General features: G+C 49.8%; 1 protein-coding gene across 1 annotated transcript in view; it reads right to left on the bottom strand.

The window, feature by feature from the left end:
- The window catches only part of MIPEP (mitochondrial intermediate peptidase), a 225,448-nt gene that overhangs the window by 92,389 nt on the left and 111,464 nt on the right, over window positions 1–21,595 (bottom strand). Inside the window, exons 11-13 of the mRNA XM_075337383.1 lie at window positions 8,510–8,663; window positions 3,883–3,960; window positions 1,481–1,685 (exon numbers count right to left, since the gene is read on the bottom strand). Coding sequence (XP_075193498.1) covers window positions 1,481–1,685; window positions 3,883–3,960; window positions 8,510–8,663 — 437 coding nt within the window. The remainder of the gene's footprint in view (window positions 1–1,480; window positions 1,686–3,882; window positions 3,961–8,509; window positions 8,664–21,595) is intronic.

The raw sequence follows: 21,595 nt of genomic DNA, 5'->3' as shown, positions 1-21,595 counted from the left end.
TTTGCAACTGACTTGCTTTTTCTATCTGTTGTCATTTTCCTGCTATGATAGCTTTTATCTTTCCTATTGCACAGCTGATTTCCATGGAGCACGCCCACTAGTGCCTGCCCAGACCCTGGCCATAGTGTTCAGTACTTACATTCTGGGAGAGAAGCTATCTGGCTAACATACCAGCCATCTGTCTCCAGCTCATTGATTTCTATAGAGCATTTAGCTACTCAACTCCCTCTCCCTTCATCTCAGTGATACAGCTTGCAAAATTGCTTGCAGCAATGGCTTCTACAGCAGGTCTCCTAATCACAGCTCTCACTGTCCCGAGCTGTATACTTGCTCAAATGCATAGTTATTTCTACCTTTATGAAAATATAGCAACTGTATACACTCCAGAATAAACCATTGATGGCTGAACGTGTTACAGAAGAACTTGTGCCGAGTTCTATAAAGCTAGTAAGGCCGAAGCCACACGGCGAGAAAAACGGTGCGAGTGGAGTGCGATAAAACATCACATTCCACTCGGACCAATATTAGCCTGTGTGTCAGCACACATTAGCGATTATTTTCTCAGCCCTAATCGGACCGAGAAAACAAGCGCAGCATGCTGCGGGTGTAATGCGAGATTCTTTTTCTTGCATCCATTCAAGTCAATGGGGCGAGAGAAAAATCGCACTGTACTCGCGGGTACACTGGTTTACCGCGAGTGCAGGGCGAGAATGGCAATAGCCGGCTACGGAAGAGAGCGGGAGATAAATCCCTCCCTCCCCTCCGCAGCACCGGCCCGCCCCCCCGCAATTGAGGTCCGCTTGCACAGTCGGACCTCAGTCGCAGGGACACTCGCATGACACTCTGCGCTGCCAGGATGAGCCGAGTGTCATGCGAGCATCCCAGTAGTGCCCTGTGTAGCCCCGCCCTAATAATACAGCTCTACTAGACCAGACCTTTCACACAAAGGAAGAGAGCCTGTACTACCAGGAAGTAAGGAGACTGCACAACTTGGAGCTGCTCAAGAGACAATTTGAGAGTACACTTTTAAGGAAACACTTCTTTTGGGCTTCATAAGTGTGATGGTGGAACATGGGGGGTTGTGTATAATTTTGGGTAGGTTCGTATTTTAGGCGTGGTGCTCTGTCCATTCTGTGTACATTGTTCTATTTGCAGGTTAATCACCCCCTGCCAGGCTTTTGTCCCAAAGTCTGGGGGAGATCCCACTCTGCAGACAGATCTGTAGACATATTTGAGCAGTACTTGAGATTGTTCATTGCTGAGAGACAAAATGTGACCAGTTGGAAAAACAGGCATTTTATTTCTAAATCAGATGTTTTAGTTTCTTACCTTCACTTGTACTAATGGTTCATGGAACAAAAAAAAAAATGTCTAGTTAATTTAAACCCAAAAAGGGAGGAAAGTATATAGGAAAATCCATGCATGAAGATTGCGGGGTGAACAAGGTCGGGGATCTACAGGAAGTCCAATCTGCTCTTACCTGTGACATGCTGGTATCGTGTCCGGCCCAGCATGGAATGCATTGCATGGCCCATTTCGTGGAAGAGATTCTCCATCATCCCGGGGGTCAGCAGTGTTGGAGAGCTCTTAGTGGACTGTGGAAAATTCAGCATTAGGACGACCACCGGAAGCTGGTATTCTCCATCTTCCTTAAGCCTCCCGCCTCGAATGGTGAAGTGACAGTCCTGGAGAAGATACGCAGAGCAAATCATAGTTTTACTCACTTATTTAGCACATCCACAATTCTGCAGCGCTTTACACATATCATCCCTGTCCTCCTTTGGGGCTCACAATCTAAATTCCCAATCTAAATTTCCTGGAGGAAACCCACGCAAACACAGGGAGAACATACAAACTCCTTGCAGATGTTGTCCTTGGTGGGATTTGAACCTTAGGACCCCAGCACGGCAAGACTGCGGTGCTAACCACTGAGCCACCGTGCTGCCCACACATACGGCTTTGTTATTTTATTTTTAGTATATGTTCACTTTACTTACATTATTTTTTACCGCAATATACCTTAAATATGATGTTTTTCCTGGAAGAAAATTATATCTTTTCTCTAATAGACTTCCATTTTTTTTTTGCTTGTGATATAAAAAATGGTGTTATTTGTGTATTGTGTTTTTGATATACTGATGTGATTCTTACAAGAATCTATGAATTAGACAGCAAGTCAAAAGGATTGTAACATACCCTCTCTGATGTAAAGAACATAAGAGGGAGGTAAGATGCCAAAAACATGGGGGTAGGCTAGTGTCATGAGATGAAAAAGTTAAAAAAAATTAAATAAAAAAATATTAATGCAAACCTTTAATATCTGCATCTGTATAAACACAGGTTGTTATTTTTTCTAAAAGGATGAAATAGCAGCCAGGTGGCTCAGTGGTCAGCACTGTATGGTGGCTCAGTGGTCAGCACTGTATGGTGGCTCAGTGGTCAGCACTGTATAGTGGCTCAGTGGTTAACACTGCAGTCTTGCAGTGCCGGGGTCCTGGATTCAAATCCCACCAAGGACACCATCTGTTCGGAGCCTGTATGCTCTCATCGTGTTTGCATGGGTTTTCTTGGCGTTCTCCACTTTCCTCCCACATGCCAAAGACATAGTGATAGGGAGTTTAGATTGTGAGCCCCAATGGGGACAGTGATGATCCCATCTGTAAAGCGCTGTATAAGTGAGTAAAGTAAATTAATAAAAAGCGCAGCGGCCATGTGCACAAATGTACCGTATTCTCCGGAGTAGAAGACGACCCCCAACTTTTCCAGTTAAAATATAGAGTTTGGGATATACGGTATATAATTGAGTATAAGCCGACCCAAGTAATGTGCCCATTGTTTAGTAAGGTCCTCTGCAGTAATGTCCCCTGCAGTAATCAATGTGCCCATTGTTTAGTAATGTACCCTGCAGTAATGTGCCCATTATTTAGTAATGTTCTCTGCAGTAATGTGCCCATTGTTTAGTAATGTACCCTGCAGTAATGTGCCCATTATTTAGTAATGTGCCCATCCTTGTCTCCCCCTTGTAGTAATGAGCCCATTATTTAGTAATGTCCTCCTACCGATCCCCTTCTTGTCCCCTATTATGCTGTTGTTTACACACAATAAACATTCTCCCGCGGTGACCTCAGCTGCTTCTTGTACACCGCAAGGCACATAGACCCCTCTGTGATAGCGTCCGGTGAACGGGGCTGCTGTCTGCCGTCATGGCTTTACTGCAGTTGAATGCTTTGCGGTGCTGTAAAGCATTCAACTGCAGTAAAGCGCTGACAGCAGCAGCATCGGCCCCGTGTACAGGACGCTATCATGGAGGAGTGCTTCTTGCAGACCGCAGGCCCATAGACCCCTCCATGATAGTGTCCTGTACACGGGGCCGCCGCTGCTGCTGTCAGCACTTTACTGCAGTTGAATGCTTTACGGCACCTCAAAGCATTCAACTGCAGTAAAGCCATGATGGCAGCGGCTGCGGCCCCGTGTACAGAACGTTATCATGGAGGGGTATATGGGCCAGGTGAGAATAATGTTTATTGTGTGTAAGAAGGGGACCATTAGGAGGGCATTACTAAACAATGGGCTCATGCAGCACCGAGCACCGCCGTATAAGAAGACCCCCGACTTTTAAGATTTTCAGGGGTGAAAAAGTCGTCTTATACACCGGAAAATACGGTACGTCAAATGGGTTTTGATTAGACATACGCATTTCCCATTATAATCTATGTAACTACAAATTATCAGTTTATATGATTTTATTTTTGTGTTCAGAGAGCGCGCGATTACGTCCAGTACACCAGGTGAAGCAGGCCTCAGTATATAAGGGGGAGACCGGCGGACAGCCCCCCTGTAATAATATAGGCCCTTTACATCGGAAAACCCTACACAACTTACCTGAGGGGGTTTTTCTGAACGATGAAAAAAGTCACAATAAATGTATCCCAGAAGCCCTTCATGCTCATGAACCACAGCCTGGAGAAATAACAAAAGAATGGGTTATAAATGTCCTATTAAATGGATTTTTGGACAACTCACCTATGCTTTGCTGAAAGATAGAAAAGAATATTTCAGGTAACTATACAGCTGTCACATTCTATAACTATGGCGGACAATGTGGGGTCATATCACAACCATCCCCGTCACACGACATCTAAAATGTCATGCATATTGATATAGTAGGTCACTGATGGAGCAGCGCTAGAATCTACCCGTCACCACCGCCAGGGCTGTATTTTGCCTTCATGCTGCCCTAGGCACTTTAAGTGGTCGCGCCCCTTAGTGACAACGTAAAACTGAGTTTTCGCACACGACATCTGTTTAAGGCAGATCTACTCTGTAGCACACTTTAAAAAGTATCAATAAGAAACTACCCCCCCCCCCCAATGGGAATCACCACAGGCACATCAAAACATAGCATGAGTATAAAATATTCCCACCACACCGTCCCCACTTTTATACTGTGACTGTGACACTGCCCCTAATAAACTAAAACACCACTCTGCCCTCCCTTATAAACCACTGTATACCCACCACACCTTCCTCGATTATGAAATATGATCTGTACATTGTGAGGAGGGAGCAGCATGATTTGAGGACAATGTCCCATGCATGCTGCCCCCTCCTCACAATGTCCCATGCATGCTGCCCCCTCCTCACAATGTCCCATGCATGCTGCACCCTCCTCACAATGTCCCATGCATGCTGCCCCCTCCTCACAATGTCCCATGCATGCTGCCCCCTCCTCACAATGTCTCATGCATGCTGCTCCCTCCTCACAATGTCTCATGTATGCTGCTCCCGCCTCACAATGTCCCATGCATGCTGCTCCCTCCTCACAATGTCCCATGCATGCTGCTCCCTCCTCACAATGTCTCATGCTTGATGCTCCCTCCTCACAATGTCCCATGCATGCTGCTCCCTCCTCACAATGTCCCATGCATGCTGCTCCCTCCTCACAATGTCTCATGCATGCTGCTCCCTCCTCACAATGTCTCATGCATGCTGCTCCCACCTCACAATGTCCCATGCATGCTGCTCCCTCCTCACAATGTCCCATGCATGCTGCTCCCTCCTCACAATGTCCCATGCATGCTGCTCCCTCCTCACAATGTCTCATGCTTGATGCTCCCTCCTCACAATGTTCCATGCATGCTGCTCCCTCCTCAAAATGTCTCATGCATGCTGCTCCCTCCTCACAATGTCTCATGCATGCTGCTCCCGCCTCACAATGTCACATGCATGCTGCTCCCGCCTCACAATGTCCCATGCATGCTGCTCCCTCCTCACAATGTCTCATGCTTGATGCCCCCTCCTCACAATGTCCCATGCATGCTGCTCCCTCCTCACAATGTCCCATGCATGCTGCTCCCTCCTCACAATGTCCCATGCATGCTTCCCCCTCCTCACAGTGTCTCATGCATGCTGCTCCCTCCTCACAATGTCCCATGCATGCTGCTCCCTCCTCACAATGTCCCATGCATGCTGCTCCCTCCTCACAATGTCCCATGCATGCTGCTCCCTCCTCACAATGTCCCATGCATGCTGCTCCCTCCTCACAATGTCCCATGCATGCTGCTCCCTCCTCACAATGTCCCATGCATGCTGCCCCCTCCTCACAGTGTTCCATGCATGCTACCCCCTCCTCACAGTGTCCCATGCATGCTGCCCCCTCCTCACAGTGTCCCATGCATGCTGCCCCCTCCTCAGTGTCCCATGCATGCTGCCCCCTTCTCACAATGTCCCATGCATGCTGTCCCTCTCCATGAGCTCCTAATGCTGCCTTCCTCTTTTCCATAATGAGACCTTCATGTTGCCCCACTCATGCTAAGACCACCACACTAACGCTTATGCTGAGACCCCCCCACACACACTACCCCACTCTTGATATTGACTCCCCTACATTGCTCCACTCCATACTGATCCCACACATGCTGCCCCTTCTTCACATTGAGCTCCCAATGCTGACCCCTCTTATTCTGAGTCCTTACACTCCCCCCACCCAATCGATTTTGTCATTGCACTATCCCTCATCCCTTGTCCTCTGTCTCTAGCATTAGCCCCTCTCTCCCACTCCCCCAGCATCAGCCTCTCTCCCCCAGCATCAGCCTCTATCTTCCCTCAGCATCAGCCTCTCTCCCCCAGTCTCAGCCTTTGCCTCCCCCCAGCCTCAGCCTGCCCCAGTCTCCGCCTCAGCCTCCCTCCAGCCTCCCTCCAGTCTCAGCCTCAGCCTCCCTCAAGTCTCAGCCTCAGCCTCCCTCCAGTCTCAGCCTCAGCCTCCCTCCAGCCTCCCCCCAGTCTCAGCCTCAGTCTCCCTCCAGCCTCCCCCCAGTCTCAGCCTCCCTCCAGTCTCAGCTTCTGCCTCCCTCAAGCCTCCCCCCAGTCTCAGCCTCCCTCCAGCCTCCCCCCAGTCTCAGCCTCCCTTCAGCCTCACCCCAGTCTCAGCCTCCCTCCAGCCTCACCCCAGTCTCAGCCTCAGCCTCCCTCCAGCCTCCCCTCAGTCCCAGCCCCTGCCTCCCTCCAGCCTCCCCAAGTCTCAGCCTCTGCCTCCCTCCAGACTCCCCCCAGTCTCTGCCTCTGCCTCCCTCCAGCCTCCCCCCAGTCTCTGCCTCTGCCTCCCTCCAGCCTCCCCCCAGTCTCTGCCTCTGCCTCCCTCCAGCCTCCCCCCAGTCTCTGCCTCTGCCTCCCTCCAGCCTCCCCCCAGTCTCTGCCTCTGCCTCCCTCCAGCCTCCCCCCAGTCTCTGCCTCTGCCTCCCTCCAGCCTCCCCCCAGTCTCTGCCTCTGCCTCCCTCCAGCCTCCCCCCAGTCTCTGCCTCTGCCTCCCTCCAGCCTCCCCCCAGTCTCTGCCTCTGCCTCTCTCCAGCCTCCCCCCAGTCTCTGCCTCTGCCTCCCTCCAGCCTCCCCCCAGTCTCTGCCTCTGCCTCCCTCAGCCTCCCCCCAGTCTCTGCCTCTGGCTCCCTCCCGCCTCCCCCCAGTCTCTGCCTCTGCCTCCCTCCATCCTCCCCCCAGTCTCTGCCTCTGCCTCCCTCCAGCCTCCCCCCAGTCTCTGCCTCTGCCTCCCTCCAGCCTCCCCCCAGTCTCTGCCTCTGCCTCCCTCAAGCCTCCCCCCAGTCTCTGCCTCCCTCCAGCCTCCCCCCAGTCTCTGCCTCTGCCTCCCTCAGCCTCCCCCCAGTCTCTGCCTCTGCCTCCCTCCAGCCTCCCCCCAGTCTCTGCCTCTGCCTCCCTCCAGCCTCCCCCCAGTCTCTGCCTCTGCCTCCCTCCAGCCTCCCCCCAGTCTCTGCCTCTGCCTCCCTCCAGCCTTCCCCCAGTCTCTGTCTCTGCCTCCCTCCAGCCTCCCCCAGTCTCTGCCTCTGCCTCCCTCCAGCCTCCCCCCAGTCTCAGCCTCTGCCTCCCTCCAGCCTCCCCCCAGTCTCAGCCTCTGCCTCCCTCCAGCCTCCCCCCAGTCTCTGCCTCCCTCCAGCCTCCCCCCAGTCTCTGCCTCTGCCTCCCTCCAGCCTCCCCCCAGTCTCTGCCTCCCTCCAGCCTCCCCCCAGTCTCAGCCTCTGCCTCCCTCCAGCCTCCCCCCAGTCTCTGCCTCTGCCTCCCTCCAGCCTCCCCCCAGTCTCTGCCTCCCTCCAGCCTCCCCCCAGTCTCAGCCTCTGCCTCTCTCCAGCCTCCCTCCAGTCTCTGCCTCCCTCCAGCCTCCCCCCAGTCTCTGCCTCTGCCTCCCTCCAGCCTCCCCCCAGTCTCTGCCTCCCTCCAGCCTCCCCCCAGTCTCAGCCTCTGCCTCTCTCCAGTCTCAGCCTCTGCCTCCCTCCAGCCTCCCCCCAGTCTCAGCCTCTGCCTCCCTCCAGCCTCCCCCCAGTCTCAGCCTCTGCCTCCCTCCAGTATCAGCCTTTGCCGCCTCCCCCCCCCCGCATGCGCAGATCTCCGGTCTGCATTAGAGACACTCCCACGCTCCTTATGAATCCACTTACCTGCTCCAGTGCCCGCCACCATCTTCCTGGCTCACGTGAGTATCCTCTTCTGACACCGGCTTCCATCACGGCATCATCCGCGGCGTCCTGCTGTGAGCTCTGCATGTGACGTCCACACAGCAGTGGACGCATCACAGAGGAAGGAGCTGATTGGCGCGCGCCTGTGACCCCGGAAGTGCAGGCGCCGGCAGTTCCGGGGTCAATCAGCTCCCTGTGCTCGGCAGCCACAAAAAAAAAATGTAAAAAAAAAAATGTAAAAAAAAAAATGTAAAAAAAAAAAAAAAATTTTTTTTTTTTTTTTTTTTGCTGCCAGAAGGTGCCGCCCCTCACAATCTGCCGCCCTAGGCACCGGACCACGGGTGCCTAATGGTAAATACGGCCCTGACCACCGCACAACCTCCGGTCACAGACAATGAGGCCAACAGGACCGGAGTCAGCTCCGGCACCCTGGAGACCCGCAGGCATGATTACGGAGGTCAATCCTCCATCGTGTCCACAGTGCTCGGGGATCACCTGGACATCGCTCACATTTACATTTATCAACCATCCACACATTCATTAAAACTTACTAATTTCCGGACATCATCCGACCAAACCTCTCCCTTCTCCGGCTGCTCAGAATACAGAGAAATGCCGAGGAGCTGGTTGAACAGTGAATTTAATCCTTCCATGCAGGCACCGAGGGAGAAAAACGGGGAGTACAAGCTGGGCTCTATGTTATACCTAAGGGGGACAGACAGTGAAGACCGGGTGACTAAGGAGCAGAAGTGACAATAATCATCATCATCATCAATCATAAGTTACATATGTTTACATAAATACATAGATTGAAAAAAGACCTAGGTCCATCCAGTTCATCCTTCCACCAATTATATATTACATCTGTCATAATGAAAGCAATGCCACCGAGTGCTCGTACACAGCAGTGCCCACCACAAGCTGGGGACGGGACAAGGCAAATATTTAACATAGTTTTTTTTTAATGCAGTTCTAATATTAAAAAAACAACCCATGAACACTATATATACACACAGATCACCTACAGAGGGTGTATATACACACAGATCACCTATAGAGGCTGTATATACACACAGATCACCTATAGAGGCTGTATATACACACATCACCTATAGAGGCTATATATACACACACAGATCACTTATAGAGGCTGTATATACACAGACAGCTCCCCTATAGAGGCTGTATATACACACAGATCACCTATAGAGGGTGTATATACACACACAGATCACTTATAGAGGTTGTATATACACAGACAGATCACCTATAGAGGCTGTATACACACAGATCACCTATATAGGCTGTATATGCACACACACACACGCACGCGCAGATCACCTATAGAGACTGTATATGCATGGGTAGAACACCTATAGAGGCTGTATATACACACGCAGATCACCTATAGAGGCTGTATATGCACGGTCTGAACACCTATAGAGGCTGAATATACACACATCACCTATAGATGCTGTATACACACAAATCACCTATAGAGGATGTATACACACAGATCACCTATAGAGGCTGTATATACACACAGATCACCTAGAGAGGCAGTATATTCACACAGATCACCTATAGAGGCTGTATATACACACATCACGTATAGAGGCTGTATATACACACACATCACGTATAGAGGCTGTATATACACAGACAAATCACCTATAGAGGCTGTATATAGACAAAGATCACCTATAGAGGCTGTATACACACAGATCACCTATAGAGGCTGTATATACACATAGATCAACCAAAATCCCTGAAATATACGATGAGATGACATATTACTGCCACGGCTGCTCTGGGAAGTCAGAAAATACAGAAGTTGAGGAAAAACCCAAGTTTCCAGGTCATTTCTCTTCCTCTATTTTAGGGATAAATGCTGTTTAATTGCGATCATTTGGTCGGAGTCTTCCGTCCATCGCGTCACTTCAAGCGTGTTTTCTCTCTCACTGAGCTAATGTGGCTCATGTGCCTCTGATTAACTTGCCATCGGTAGGCCAACTCTCAGCGCCCGGAATAGAAGGATCTCCCTGATTGTCATAAAAATTACAGCCAGCGCGTTACATAAGCTTCTGGTTGGTAAAAAAAAAAAACAACCCAGAACCACAAGATGTTTGACATCTGCTTCTTACAAAGCTTTTCAGCTGCTGCCAGGAGCACAGATCTCTTCGCCCCTCCCGATGTTGTGAGTGCAGAAGCTGACAATCACAAAAGGTCAAGTCAAACTTAAAAGGCGACCATACGAATGTAGTCAATGATGGTTTTGTATCGTGAGGAGGGGCGTGGGACAATCCGGGTTGTTTGGTGTAACTTATGAAATGCAGGCAACATCTGTGCGGAGAAATCTGGAGGGTTGGGAAATGAATGATATGGTAGAAAGTGAGCCTTCAATTATCACAGCTCTGCACGTTAACGCGGGAAGGACACACTTGGTTAAGGCGTTCCAGCAGCGCCGGCGTCTTCACACGGCGGAGTCTGGAGACACTTGTAAGGTCCAACTATCAATGGGCCAAGAATTAAAAGGGCTGTACAGGAAAAGTAACAAAAACGGCGCCACCATTCAGTGTGTCAGTTATTGCAGAACCTGAAACAGAACGGTCAGGGGAGTCATCAGGTCCTTTATAATGGAAGCTGAAGGCACCTGCTGAACTCAAAGGATGTACAGCAGTGTTTCTCAACTCCAGCCCTCAAGACCCAACAAGAGATCATGTTTTCAGGTTTTCCTTAATATTAGACAGGGGATAATTCCACAACCTGTGCAACATTAAGGAAATCCTGAAAACCTGATTGAGGAAAACCTGAAAACATGATCTGTTGGTGGGTCTTGAAGGCTGGAGTTGAGAAGCCCTGATGTACAGGTTCCTCTATCAATTGGGCACCTCACGTCAGGGCCGCCATCAGGGCATGACAACAATGACTGGTATATGGGGCCCAGGGTAATTACTTTACTTTATTAAGCACTGGCCTGGTCTGGGCCCCCCTCATCACCAGGTCCCTGTCACGGCCGCAGCACAGGGGCCCGGCCTTGTCACTTCACCCACTACACTGGCTAATTTGCATGTGAATTAGCGCTTCAGGGGCAGCACATGCAAATTAGTCATGTGCTAGATGCTACTTTTCCAAGAGTGGCGGTGAGACTGTGGAAGATTTGACGGGTGGAGGTAGAACTAGGGTGGTGCATGGGCAGAGTCTCAAGGGGGCTCGAAGGTTTTGCCAGTATGGGACCTTGAAATTCCTAGTGGCAGGCCTCCCTCACGTTCACGTCACTAAAAAACAGGCCGCAATCTACAAATAAAATATATAAACATGCTAACAGAAGTCCTGGTATTTTGATTACTTTATTTCTTCTGGGGGGAAAGTGAATATATACACTTCAATACTACAATATTGCTGTATTCAAAAAATAGGCTTCATGGGAGTACAAAGATGGGGGTGACCGGGGGCTTCAGTAGGCAATTTGTCAGGGTGTGGTAGGAAGAGAATGCGCGCCTCCTACCCGAGGCGCTTTGATTTACAGCTGTTAGAGGTAGACTGTATAACCCGCTATCTATGGAGTGAGCGCAGCTCCTGAGCATGCACCCAGCCTGTGACGCCCTATTACAAAACACATCAGGAAAAGGTAAAAAAAAGTGCCTCATGACTTTTTAAAAAAATAACGTGGACCAAAATAATTTAAAAAAAAAAAAAAAGAAGACAAGGAAGGTTGAACGAGAAGGACCTAGGTCTTTTTTTCAACCTAAGTAACTATGTAACATTACTTATAGAAATGAGCAAACTTGATTTGGAAAATTCGGGGTTCATACTGAACACTGGGTGTCTGGGTGTCAAACCCGAAAAAAACAAAAAAAGGCCATGATCAAGTTCTGCTGCTGTTCGTGTGCTAACCACTTGACTAAGCATAGTTGTACTCGGGTACTCTCAGCCCAGTGAAAGCCGATCGCAGTCTCTGAATGGCTCTCAATGTGGGTAAAAAAACACATTAAACAAACACCACCCTCCCTTTCCCGTAAATGATCTGTTTATGGCTGGCTGTATGTTGGGCGGAAAACCAAATTGCCCAATTATTGACTTTCATTATACTTGTAAGGCTGCTTTCACACTACGTTTTTTTAACATGCGTCATGAACGTTTTTTTCCTGTAAAAGCGGATCCTGCTTTTACAGCAAAATAAACGCATGCAAACGCATGTTTTATTTTGCAGGATCCTGTCACTTTAAGTTTATGGGCGGGCATTGGAGTCATGTGATCGGGAGTCAGTGGAACTGAACGTGATAGACTGGGAGCCGGCATCTGACAGCTGTGGAGGCTCGTAACCAAGGTAAACATCTGGTAACTTACTTGGATACCCGATATTTACATTGGTTACCAGCGTCTGCAGCTGCTAGGAGCCGGTTCCCTACACATGTAACCAAGATAAACATCGGGTAACTAAGACCGCGGTTACCTGATGTTTACCTTGGTTACGAGTGTCCTCCGCTCTCAGGCGGGAGGAGAGTGGAGAGAGAGGGAGGGGGAGGGAGGGAGGTGGAGAGAGAGGAAGGGGGAGAGAGGGAGGGGGAGAAAGAGACTGATCACGCGAGGCTGGTTTCTGGGCATGCTCAGTAGAGCAAGCAGGATCCTGTCTATCAGCATGCCAGCGTTCACATGCGTTTGCGTGCTGTTTAGTCAGGATCCAGCAATTTGCAGTATTTGGACGCAGCTCAAAAACGCTATAAGTAACGTTTTTGAAAAAAGTTAAAAAACTGCAAGTCGCTGGATCCTCACTATAACGCACGCAAACGCAGGTGAACGCATGTTGGCGCAAGTCCATTGCAAATGCATTGAAATCAAAACGCATTTGCACTGGATCCGTTTTTGCGTTAATAAAACGTTCATGACGGATGTTAAAAAAATGTAGTGTGAAAGTAGCCTTACTTGGAGTCAAGCCCGTAAGTTCGGGTCCCACTGACTTATATCGGGTTCGGTAACAAGTTCAGGTCAAGTGTGGGTCCCGAAACGAGCTTTTAACTAAAGTTCGGCTGAACCCAGCGAACCCGAACAATTACTTACCTGATAAATCCTCCACTGTTCAAGCGCTACCACTCCCCGCCGATCTGACTTGGTGAGATAACAAAACCAAACTACCCAAGTGACTGCTGCAGCCAATCACTGGTCTCAGTGGTGTACTGCTAAGGGTAGTGATTGTCTGCAGTGGTGGTTATGTGAGTAGTAAGTGATGTCCTGGTCTTTGTTGACTGCTCTGCAATATTGAAATATGGTACTTGACAAGAGAGCGCTTAAGACAATCATTGTCCTCAATAAGTTTAGGGCTGAGACCGGCGATTTAGCTGCAACAGTCACATCATGTCAAAGGTTGAGGACAAACCAGTAGAGGAACTGAAATGGTGGTGAATTTAGCAGGTAATGTCTCATTATTGTATGCAATTTTCCCCACTTGGCTGAATTTATAAAAATACATAAAGGGGATTTTTAGACAGACCATAAGATGCCTTTCTCGCAGCCTTCATGAAAGATGGGGGGGAAGGGGGGGGAAACACAAGAACCAAAAGGTGGACGCTGCTGCCACCAGGTGTCTGCCACCAAGAAATACAACCTAAGAAAGAGGAAAAATAAAGTCTGCTCCTTCTCAGCAGGCTACACTTGCCTACTGGCAACCAAGCTATTCACTTAGTGGAAAAAGCATTAGGAAAAGCAGAATCCTTTTTTAATTATTTTTAATACACATAAGTGACCAAGGGAGGTGCTGGGTTCCCCAATTAAGGCTACAATAAAGGTATTTTACAGGAAGTCCCAAAACTCTCATTTTTTTTTCCTGCCACTTATTGGGGGGACGCAGCAACCATGGGACATCACAAAGCAGTCCCTAGGGCGGAATTTTTTTTATAAATGTTTAAGGCAAATCCCTTGCGTAGTACCCAGAGTGACTGCTGTGCACACCACCTTTCTGCCCAGACTTGAATCTGCCGTGGCGAAAGTGTGAACCCTGAAAAATTTGGAGGAAATATGAATGGTGAACCAAGTAGCAGCTTTACAAAGCTGCAAAGTCGATGCCCGATAATCAATAGCTCAGGAAGCCCCCACTGCCCAAGCGGGATAAGTCTTCAACTCTTGTTCTTGGCTTTATAAGCTTACAGGATGGTAGAAGGGACCCAGCAGGAAATGGTCGCGTTAGAGGCAGAAAGACCTCAACGAGGTCCTTCTGGGATGACATAGGGAATCCGAATGTCTGAAGCAAGCCGTCACCCTCAGGTAATGACACACTGATCTGACCAGATCCAAACAGTGTAAGGACTGCTCCACAGGACTAGAAGAAGGACAAATGTAAGGAAAAATCATCTATTTGCTAAAGGAGAAGAAACCACCTTGACAAGGAATGAAGGCACCGGACACAACACCACCTTCTCTAGTTGAAGGGTAAGAAAAGAAGAGTTTCAGGATGGAGGCACTAGTTCTGATACTCGTCTGATAAAAGTAATAGCAATCAGGAACGCCACCTTCCACGAAAGCAGGAGTGGGGAAAAGCTGTGGATCGTCATAAGGGAGGACACTGTAAAGCACCAGGTTAAGATCCCAGGGATCTAAAGGAGGCCAGCAGGGAGGAATAGCATAAGCCACAACCTGAAGAAAAGTCCTGACTTAAGGTTTTGAATGCAGGTCTTTCTGGAAGAGAATGGACAAAGCCGAGACCTGGCCTCAGAGTACCGAGGGCCAAGCTGGACTAGAGGCCAGGCTTCATGAAGGCAAGGAAAAGAAAATACCATAAGGTGAGAGAACCTGGTTTGATGGCAAAAACGAGATAGCTTCTCTGCATTGCTCAGGCCACGAACCAGGGATCCTTGTGATGATGTTTGGATGCCATCAAGGTCAACGTGTGGAGTGACCCACTACATGCAGACTTGATCAATGCAGAGACCACTCTCCCACGGTTAATGCTTCTCAATTTAGGAAGTCTGCAGCTCATCCACTCATATGATGTGGATTGCTGAGATTCTTGGTTCCACCTAGTCGAGAATCTGTGAGACCTCAACTCAGAGTCCCTCATTGACTGTTGCTTCAACAAACCAAGGGGGGGGGGTCACATTTTCAGACTGGATCTGGATAGGGACACATGTCTGCTGATCCGGCCAATGCAACAGTGCAAGATGAACTGCTCTGAGTTACATGACATTGATAGGAGGAACTTCTTCATGATTTGCCCAATGATGATGCATTGTCTACTTCTGGAAGATGCCTCTCCAACAGAGAAGGCTGGTGGCTGTCATCACAGTCTGCCAGGAGCTAGAAAAGAAGGAACATCCAAGAAGAATGAGGGGAAAGTCCTTCCACCAGATCCGAGAGTGTCTGACTCAGTTGGGGGAGGAGGATCGGGCAATCTACGGAGAGGGCAGACTTGTCCAAATGACAAAGCATAGCCAGCTCTGGTGTGGATGCTTATGGAGTAGTAGAGAGTAAGAGGAGACGGGAAGTTCAAGGATTGGATGCTAGTGGGCAAAGCCGACATCTTCTAGAAGAAAAGCTTGCTTGAGCTGTGTTGAATCAGCATGAACAGCTTTCTCAGGCCCCTTTCACACGTCAGTGATTCTGGTACGTTTGTGCTTTTTTTTAAACGTACCAGAATCACTGACATACGCAGACACATTATAATGAATGGGTCTGCTCACACGTCAGTGATTTTTCACTGCACGTGTCTCCGTGCGGCGTACCCGCGTGTGCGTGATTGCCGCACGGAGACATGTCCATTTTTTTCTGGCATCACTGATGTCCCACGGACCACGCAGTGGTGTGGTCCGTGAAACACGTGCCAGAAAAAAACGTGCTTTTAAAATAAAAATCATTATTACTCACCCGGCTTCAGCGGCGCTCTCTGCAGCCCGTTCTGCTTGCTGCTTCTGAGCCGGCTCATTATTGTCGCGCATATTCATGATGCACGACACAGCCGACCAGGAAGCAGCTGCTGCAGGGGTCAGCGCCGGCCGGATGCTGCACCGTGGGAGCGATCAGCACCAAGGACAGCGGGAGCGGGCACAGGTGAGTTAATCTCTAAGTGCAATCACGGGCCACGGAAAACGGAGCCCAGATTGCACTTAGACAACCCACGTGTGCCGTGATTCACGGCACACGGAGGGACATGTGCATGTTTTACACGCCAGTGAAAAACGTCAGTGTTTTTCACTGACGTGTGAAACGGGCCTCAGGAAGATGATGCACTGAAGCAACATTATTGGGCTGCTTGCTTTAGTTTTGATAAAATCACTATTTAATCTCCTGCAGAATTAGCAGTTCTCTGAATGCCAAGCTGTTTATAACCCTTCCCACACCACTGACTGACAGCTACGTATATTATGCATAGGAAGAAAGCTGCCAATCAGTGTTAGGCTGCTTTCACACCTCCGGTTTTAGCAGAGCCGGCCAATCCGGCTCTAAAACCTATGCAACGGATGCGGCGACAAAACCGCATCCTTTGCATAACTTTTTGACATGCGGCCCGTCTGTTTTTTGCAGCTTGCGGCATGCTACTGAGGATGTGCAGTGGAAAAAAACGCATGCGGCGGCCGGATGTGGTGTTTGCCGCAGGACGCAGCATGCGGCGTCCATAGGCATGCATTGCAAATTACGCTGCATCGGCCGGATGCGGCGCGATGCGGGGTTTTTTTGCCGGACCAAAAAAACGTGCCAGGCAACATTCCGTCCGGCCGCCGCATCGGTTAAATCTGCCGCATGCGGCAAAAACCAGACTGAACGCAAGCCGATGCGGCACAATCCGGCACTAATGAAAGTCTATGCAAAAAAAAACGCAACTGGTGGCAAAACAAAACGGTTGCTGTTTTTCTGCAAAGCGCCGGATTGTGCCGCACTGGAGAATCCGGATGTGTGAAAGCAGCCTTAGGAGTGGGGATAGACAGAGCTCATGAATATGGAAGCCTACCTGGCCGCAGATTTACTAGTCCTCTCATGAGAATATCCTGCTAAAAAAACATTAACTATCAAAACTACAGCAAGAAACCCAGTAAGTGACACCGCTGGAATCAGGGTCTCCGCACCTACAACATGCTGCTCTCTCGATTAGTTTGCAAAAACCTGGTGACAAAGTATGACTCTAGCAAGGCATGAGAGACCCAAATAGAGGTTTCCGTGCAGAATTCAGGCGGTCACTTATATGTCAACATGTTTTTTCTAACTCCTCCATTGGAAAGACCAAAATGATCCGGTCTCCCGGTGCTGAAAAACTAAACCTCCTCCAGTTATAACAGCAAAGAAGAAAACAAAAAGCGCCAGCCTCCTTTAACTTCCAGGTGAAATTATCACCTAGTTCTTCCAATTCCCTTTGTTGCTTTGCACATACCAGTTGTAACATATTTGTGCATATGGCCCTGAGCCTTCCTCAGGCCAGGCAATTACTGTGCGGCTGCTGTGCCTGCGCTGCCGCTGACCTTGCACGTCTGCTTCCAGATTTTCTTAAACATGCACTTACAGGATTAGAGGCTTGAAGCTAGAATAGTTAGTGCAGATGACATGTGGAGAAGAATCAGAGCGGGGGAACGTCTCAGTGAGTCATGTTCTCATTATAGGTTACTCATTCTGCCCCAGGATCCAGATAAATGCGAGGAGAGCAAAGATGACTAAAGCCGAGAGATAACAAATATATGGCTCTACGACCTCTGCAGGGCTATACAGTGTGGTGCTAAGCAGCTATAAAGGAAAGAAATACAAGTATAAAGATGAAAAGTGACAAAGAGGGCTAGGGGAATGTTTCTTCTGGACTGGACGGAGCACAACGGATGCAGCCAATCAGTTGCTACTGATTGGCTGCAGCGGTCACATGGGGTAGCGGGTGACGATTCAGGTAGATCAGCATTTTTTTTAACTTCCGCATTACCATGTGCTCATTTTTAACGCCTCAGTGACATCCATCATACTTCTATAGTGGATGTGTACACTGCAAGTATGAAGCAGGCTCAGGAGGTGAACCCAACTACATACAAAGCACGTGCCAGCTAAGTTATATAGCAAGTAGTCATGAGCGAGCACTACCATGCTCTGGTGCTCGTAGTGATAAGCAGGCACTACTATGCTCTGGTGCTCGTAGTGATGAGCGAGCACTACCATGCTCGGTGCTCGTAGTGATGAGCGGGCACTACCATGCTCTGGTGCTCGTAACTAGTGATGAGTGAGCACTACCATTCTCTGGTGCTTGTAGGGATGAGCGAGCACTGCTATGCTCTGGTGTTCGGTACTCATAACCAGCAGTCAGACGCTCGGATGTGCGCGATAAGAGTACAGAGTGTAATGGATGTGAATGGGAAACTCCAGCATTTTTCTGGAAAATCTAATCTAATACATCAGAAGAATAGGGTCACTTGTCGGCTGAGTGACACCTCACAAAGGCAGCATGGGAGTTACACATGGCGCTGGCCTATGCATGGAGACGTCTGTAGCGTAGTTTATAGGAGGAGTGAACAGCTAGGCAGCCATGACAGCACTCACAACTGGTAATGGAAAGAAATACATGTATGCGTCTGTTCTCTCTAAAATACTTGGTGACGAAGGTCCCCATTCCACCAGGTTCCGCTTCCAGGAATCCCAACTATCAAAGATTTTTTGCAAATGCAGTTACGGTAATATGCCATATATATCTGAGATGTCTGTTTTATGGCGATCCTCCGGGGGGTGGCATGGCGGACCTCCGGGGATGGGGCACAGCGGACCTCCGGGGATGGGGCACGGCGGACCTCCAGGGATGGGGCACGGCGGACCTCCAGGGATGGGGCACGGCGGACCTCCAGGGATGGGGCACGGCGGACCTCCAGGGATGGGGCACGGCGGACCTCCAGGGATGGGGCACGGCGGACCTCCAGGGATGGGGCACGGCGGACCTCCGGGGATGGGGCACGGCGGACCTCCGGGGATGGGGCACGGCGGACCTCCTGGGATGGGGCACGGCGGACCTCCGGGGATGGGGCACGGCGGACCTCCGGGGATGGGGCACGGCGGACCTCCGGGGATGGGGCACGGCGGACCTCCGGGGATGGGGCACGGCGGACCTCCGGGGATGGGGCACGGCGGACCTCCGGGGATGGGGCACGGCGGACCTCCGGGGATGGGGCACGGCGGACCTCCGGGGATGGGGCACGGCGGACCTCCGGGGATGGGTCACAGCGGACCTCCGGCCCTCCGGGGGGGACACGGCCGACCTCCGGGGGGGGGGGGGGACACGGCCGACCTCCGGGGGGACATGGTGTCTTTTGGATTAACCTTAAAAGTTCCATTGTCATGAAATATCGCCATCATTTTATGAACATTAGGTAAATACCTACGGACTCTGACATCCTCAGAATGAAGCGGCTGCAGCAATGTTTTCAATACGTAGCTAAGTGGCTGGAAGCAGCGGGGTCCCATAGGTTGGACCCCTACACCGCTGAATCTGCGGTGGCGGATTTTTTTGATAAGCTATCCTGGTTAATGATGGAAATGTCGGGGGAGATAAGGATCTAGCAGGTCTGATTTTGGACGATTGATTTGTTATCCAAGAGATAAGCCGCCACTAGAGCTGTCAGGGGCTTGCTCAGAGAATACAGAAGTGCTCGGCCCCCGATCTAGCAGCCGGCTGAGCCATCATTGGGCTGACCGGCATCTCATGTGTATGGGGGCCTGTCTTCATACAATATGGCCCTGTATCCTTCCTCAGCACAATCTGTAGCACATGTTAAGGAGTAGAGAAAATGCATAAAATAGGTGCAGCAGCATTGAAGGGGGTCGCCATGTGACGTATCTCGTGACGGCCGAGTTAGAGCTCGTGTAAATCGGTCATTACTGGTGCTGGAATTGTTAACATCTGACTGTTAATGGCAGCCCATGGCATAAATCACACGTAGGTAATAAGTTGCTGCCCTCGCGGTTTCGGACATGTGAACTGCATTTTCTGTGTCTCGTAATAGACAATGTTACATCAGTGGAGCGGATGAGCGACTGGAAAGTGCTATGATATGCCAACTACAAATTCTATTAGAAGGTGTTTTTTTTACCAGCTTAGATCATGTGGCCAACCCCTTCCCTCCGTGCGATTTTCCGTTTCTTTTTATGTTGTTGTTTTTCCTCCCCATCTTCTAAAGCCTGCTTTACATGTTACGATTAAGCATACGATATCAAATGCGATGTGACCCGCCCCCATCGTATGTGCGGCACGTTCAATTTGTTGAACGTGCCGCACAAACGATTTCCCGTCACACGTACTTACATACGACCTCGCTGTGGGCGGCGAACATCCACTTCCTGGAGTGGGAGGGACGTTCGGCGTCACAGCGACGTCACGCGGCAGCCGGCCAATAGAAGCGGAGGGGCGGAGCTGAGCAGGACGTAAACATCCCGCCCACCTCCTTCCTTCCACATAGCCGGCGGGAGCCGCAGGACACAGGTAAGATCTGTTCCTCATTCCCGGGGTGTCACACACTGCGATGTGTGCTACCTTGGGAACATTGAACAACCTCACGTTCAATTTTTAGCAATTGAACAACGTGCATGCGATGAACGTTTTAACATTCAATCGCAATCGCACGTAGCTGTCACACGCTACAATATACCTTACAATGCCGGATGTGCGTCACTTACGATGTGACCCCGCCGACACATCGTAAGATATATTGTAGCGTGTAAAGTGGGCTTTAGAGCCGTAACTTTTTTTATTTTTCCATCAATCTTGCCAAATCTTGCTTGGTTTTTTTTGCAGGATAAGCTGTACTTTTGAATAAAACTATTAGTTTTTAGTGTTGAGCGCACCCGGACTTGACAAATCCGGATCCGGGCGCTTTCAGCGGTAGATCCGGGTCCAAGCCGGACATGGGATTCCGGTTGCACGATCCGGATTCTGATATTTGTTTTTTTTTTCTCTTTCTCTCTTCACAAGTTTGTCCAAAAAAAAAAAGGGTGCACTTTTTGCGCCATTTTCCGCAATCCAAAAAAAGAGAATTTTGTTTACTTACCGTAAATTCTTTTTCTTATAGTTCCGTATTGGGAGACCCAGACCTTGGGTGTTTCGCTTCTACCTCCGGAGGACACACAAAGTACTACACTTAAAAGTGTAGCTCCTCCCCCTGAGCTTATACACCCCCTGGTGAGCAGACCCAGCCAGTTTAGTGCAAAAGCTGAAGGAGAATAGCCACCCACAAGTAGAACAGAGCAAAAGCCGGAACAACCGGAGACTCTGTCCACGACAACAGCCGGTGATAACACGCGGAACAAGAAAAAATTGCCAACAGGCAACAGTTCCAAAGCAGTCCCTGGGTGGGAAATAAACCGAAAAAAGGCAAGAAGTAGGTAGAACCTAACTTCACAAATGGGCGACAGCCGCCTGAAGGATGCGTCTGCCCAAGCTCGCATCTGCCGAAGCATGAGCATGCACTTGGTAGTGCTTCGAAAAGGTATGCAGGCTAGTCCAAGTGGCAGCCTGACAGACTTGTTGAGCCGTAGCCTGGTGCCTGAAAGCCGAAGAGGCACCAACAGCTCTGGTCGAATGTGCCTTGATCCCCGGCGGGGGAGGCACCTGAGAACTCTTGTAGGCGTCCGAAATGGTGGATCTAATCCAACGGGCCAAGGTCGGCTTAGAAGCAGAGAGGCCTTTGCGCCGACCT

Source organism: Anomaloglossus baeobatrachus, chromosome 2, assembly GCF_048569485.1.
Source record: "Anomaloglossus baeobatrachus isolate aAnoBae1 chromosome 2, aAnoBae1.hap1, whole genome shotgun sequence".
Lineage (NCBI taxonomy): Eukaryota > Metazoa > Chordata > Amphibia > Anura > Aromobatidae > Anomaloglossus > Anomaloglossus baeobatrachus.
Note: the sequence above shows the minus strand (reverse complement) of the source record. Positions and strands in the feature narration are given on the sequence as shown.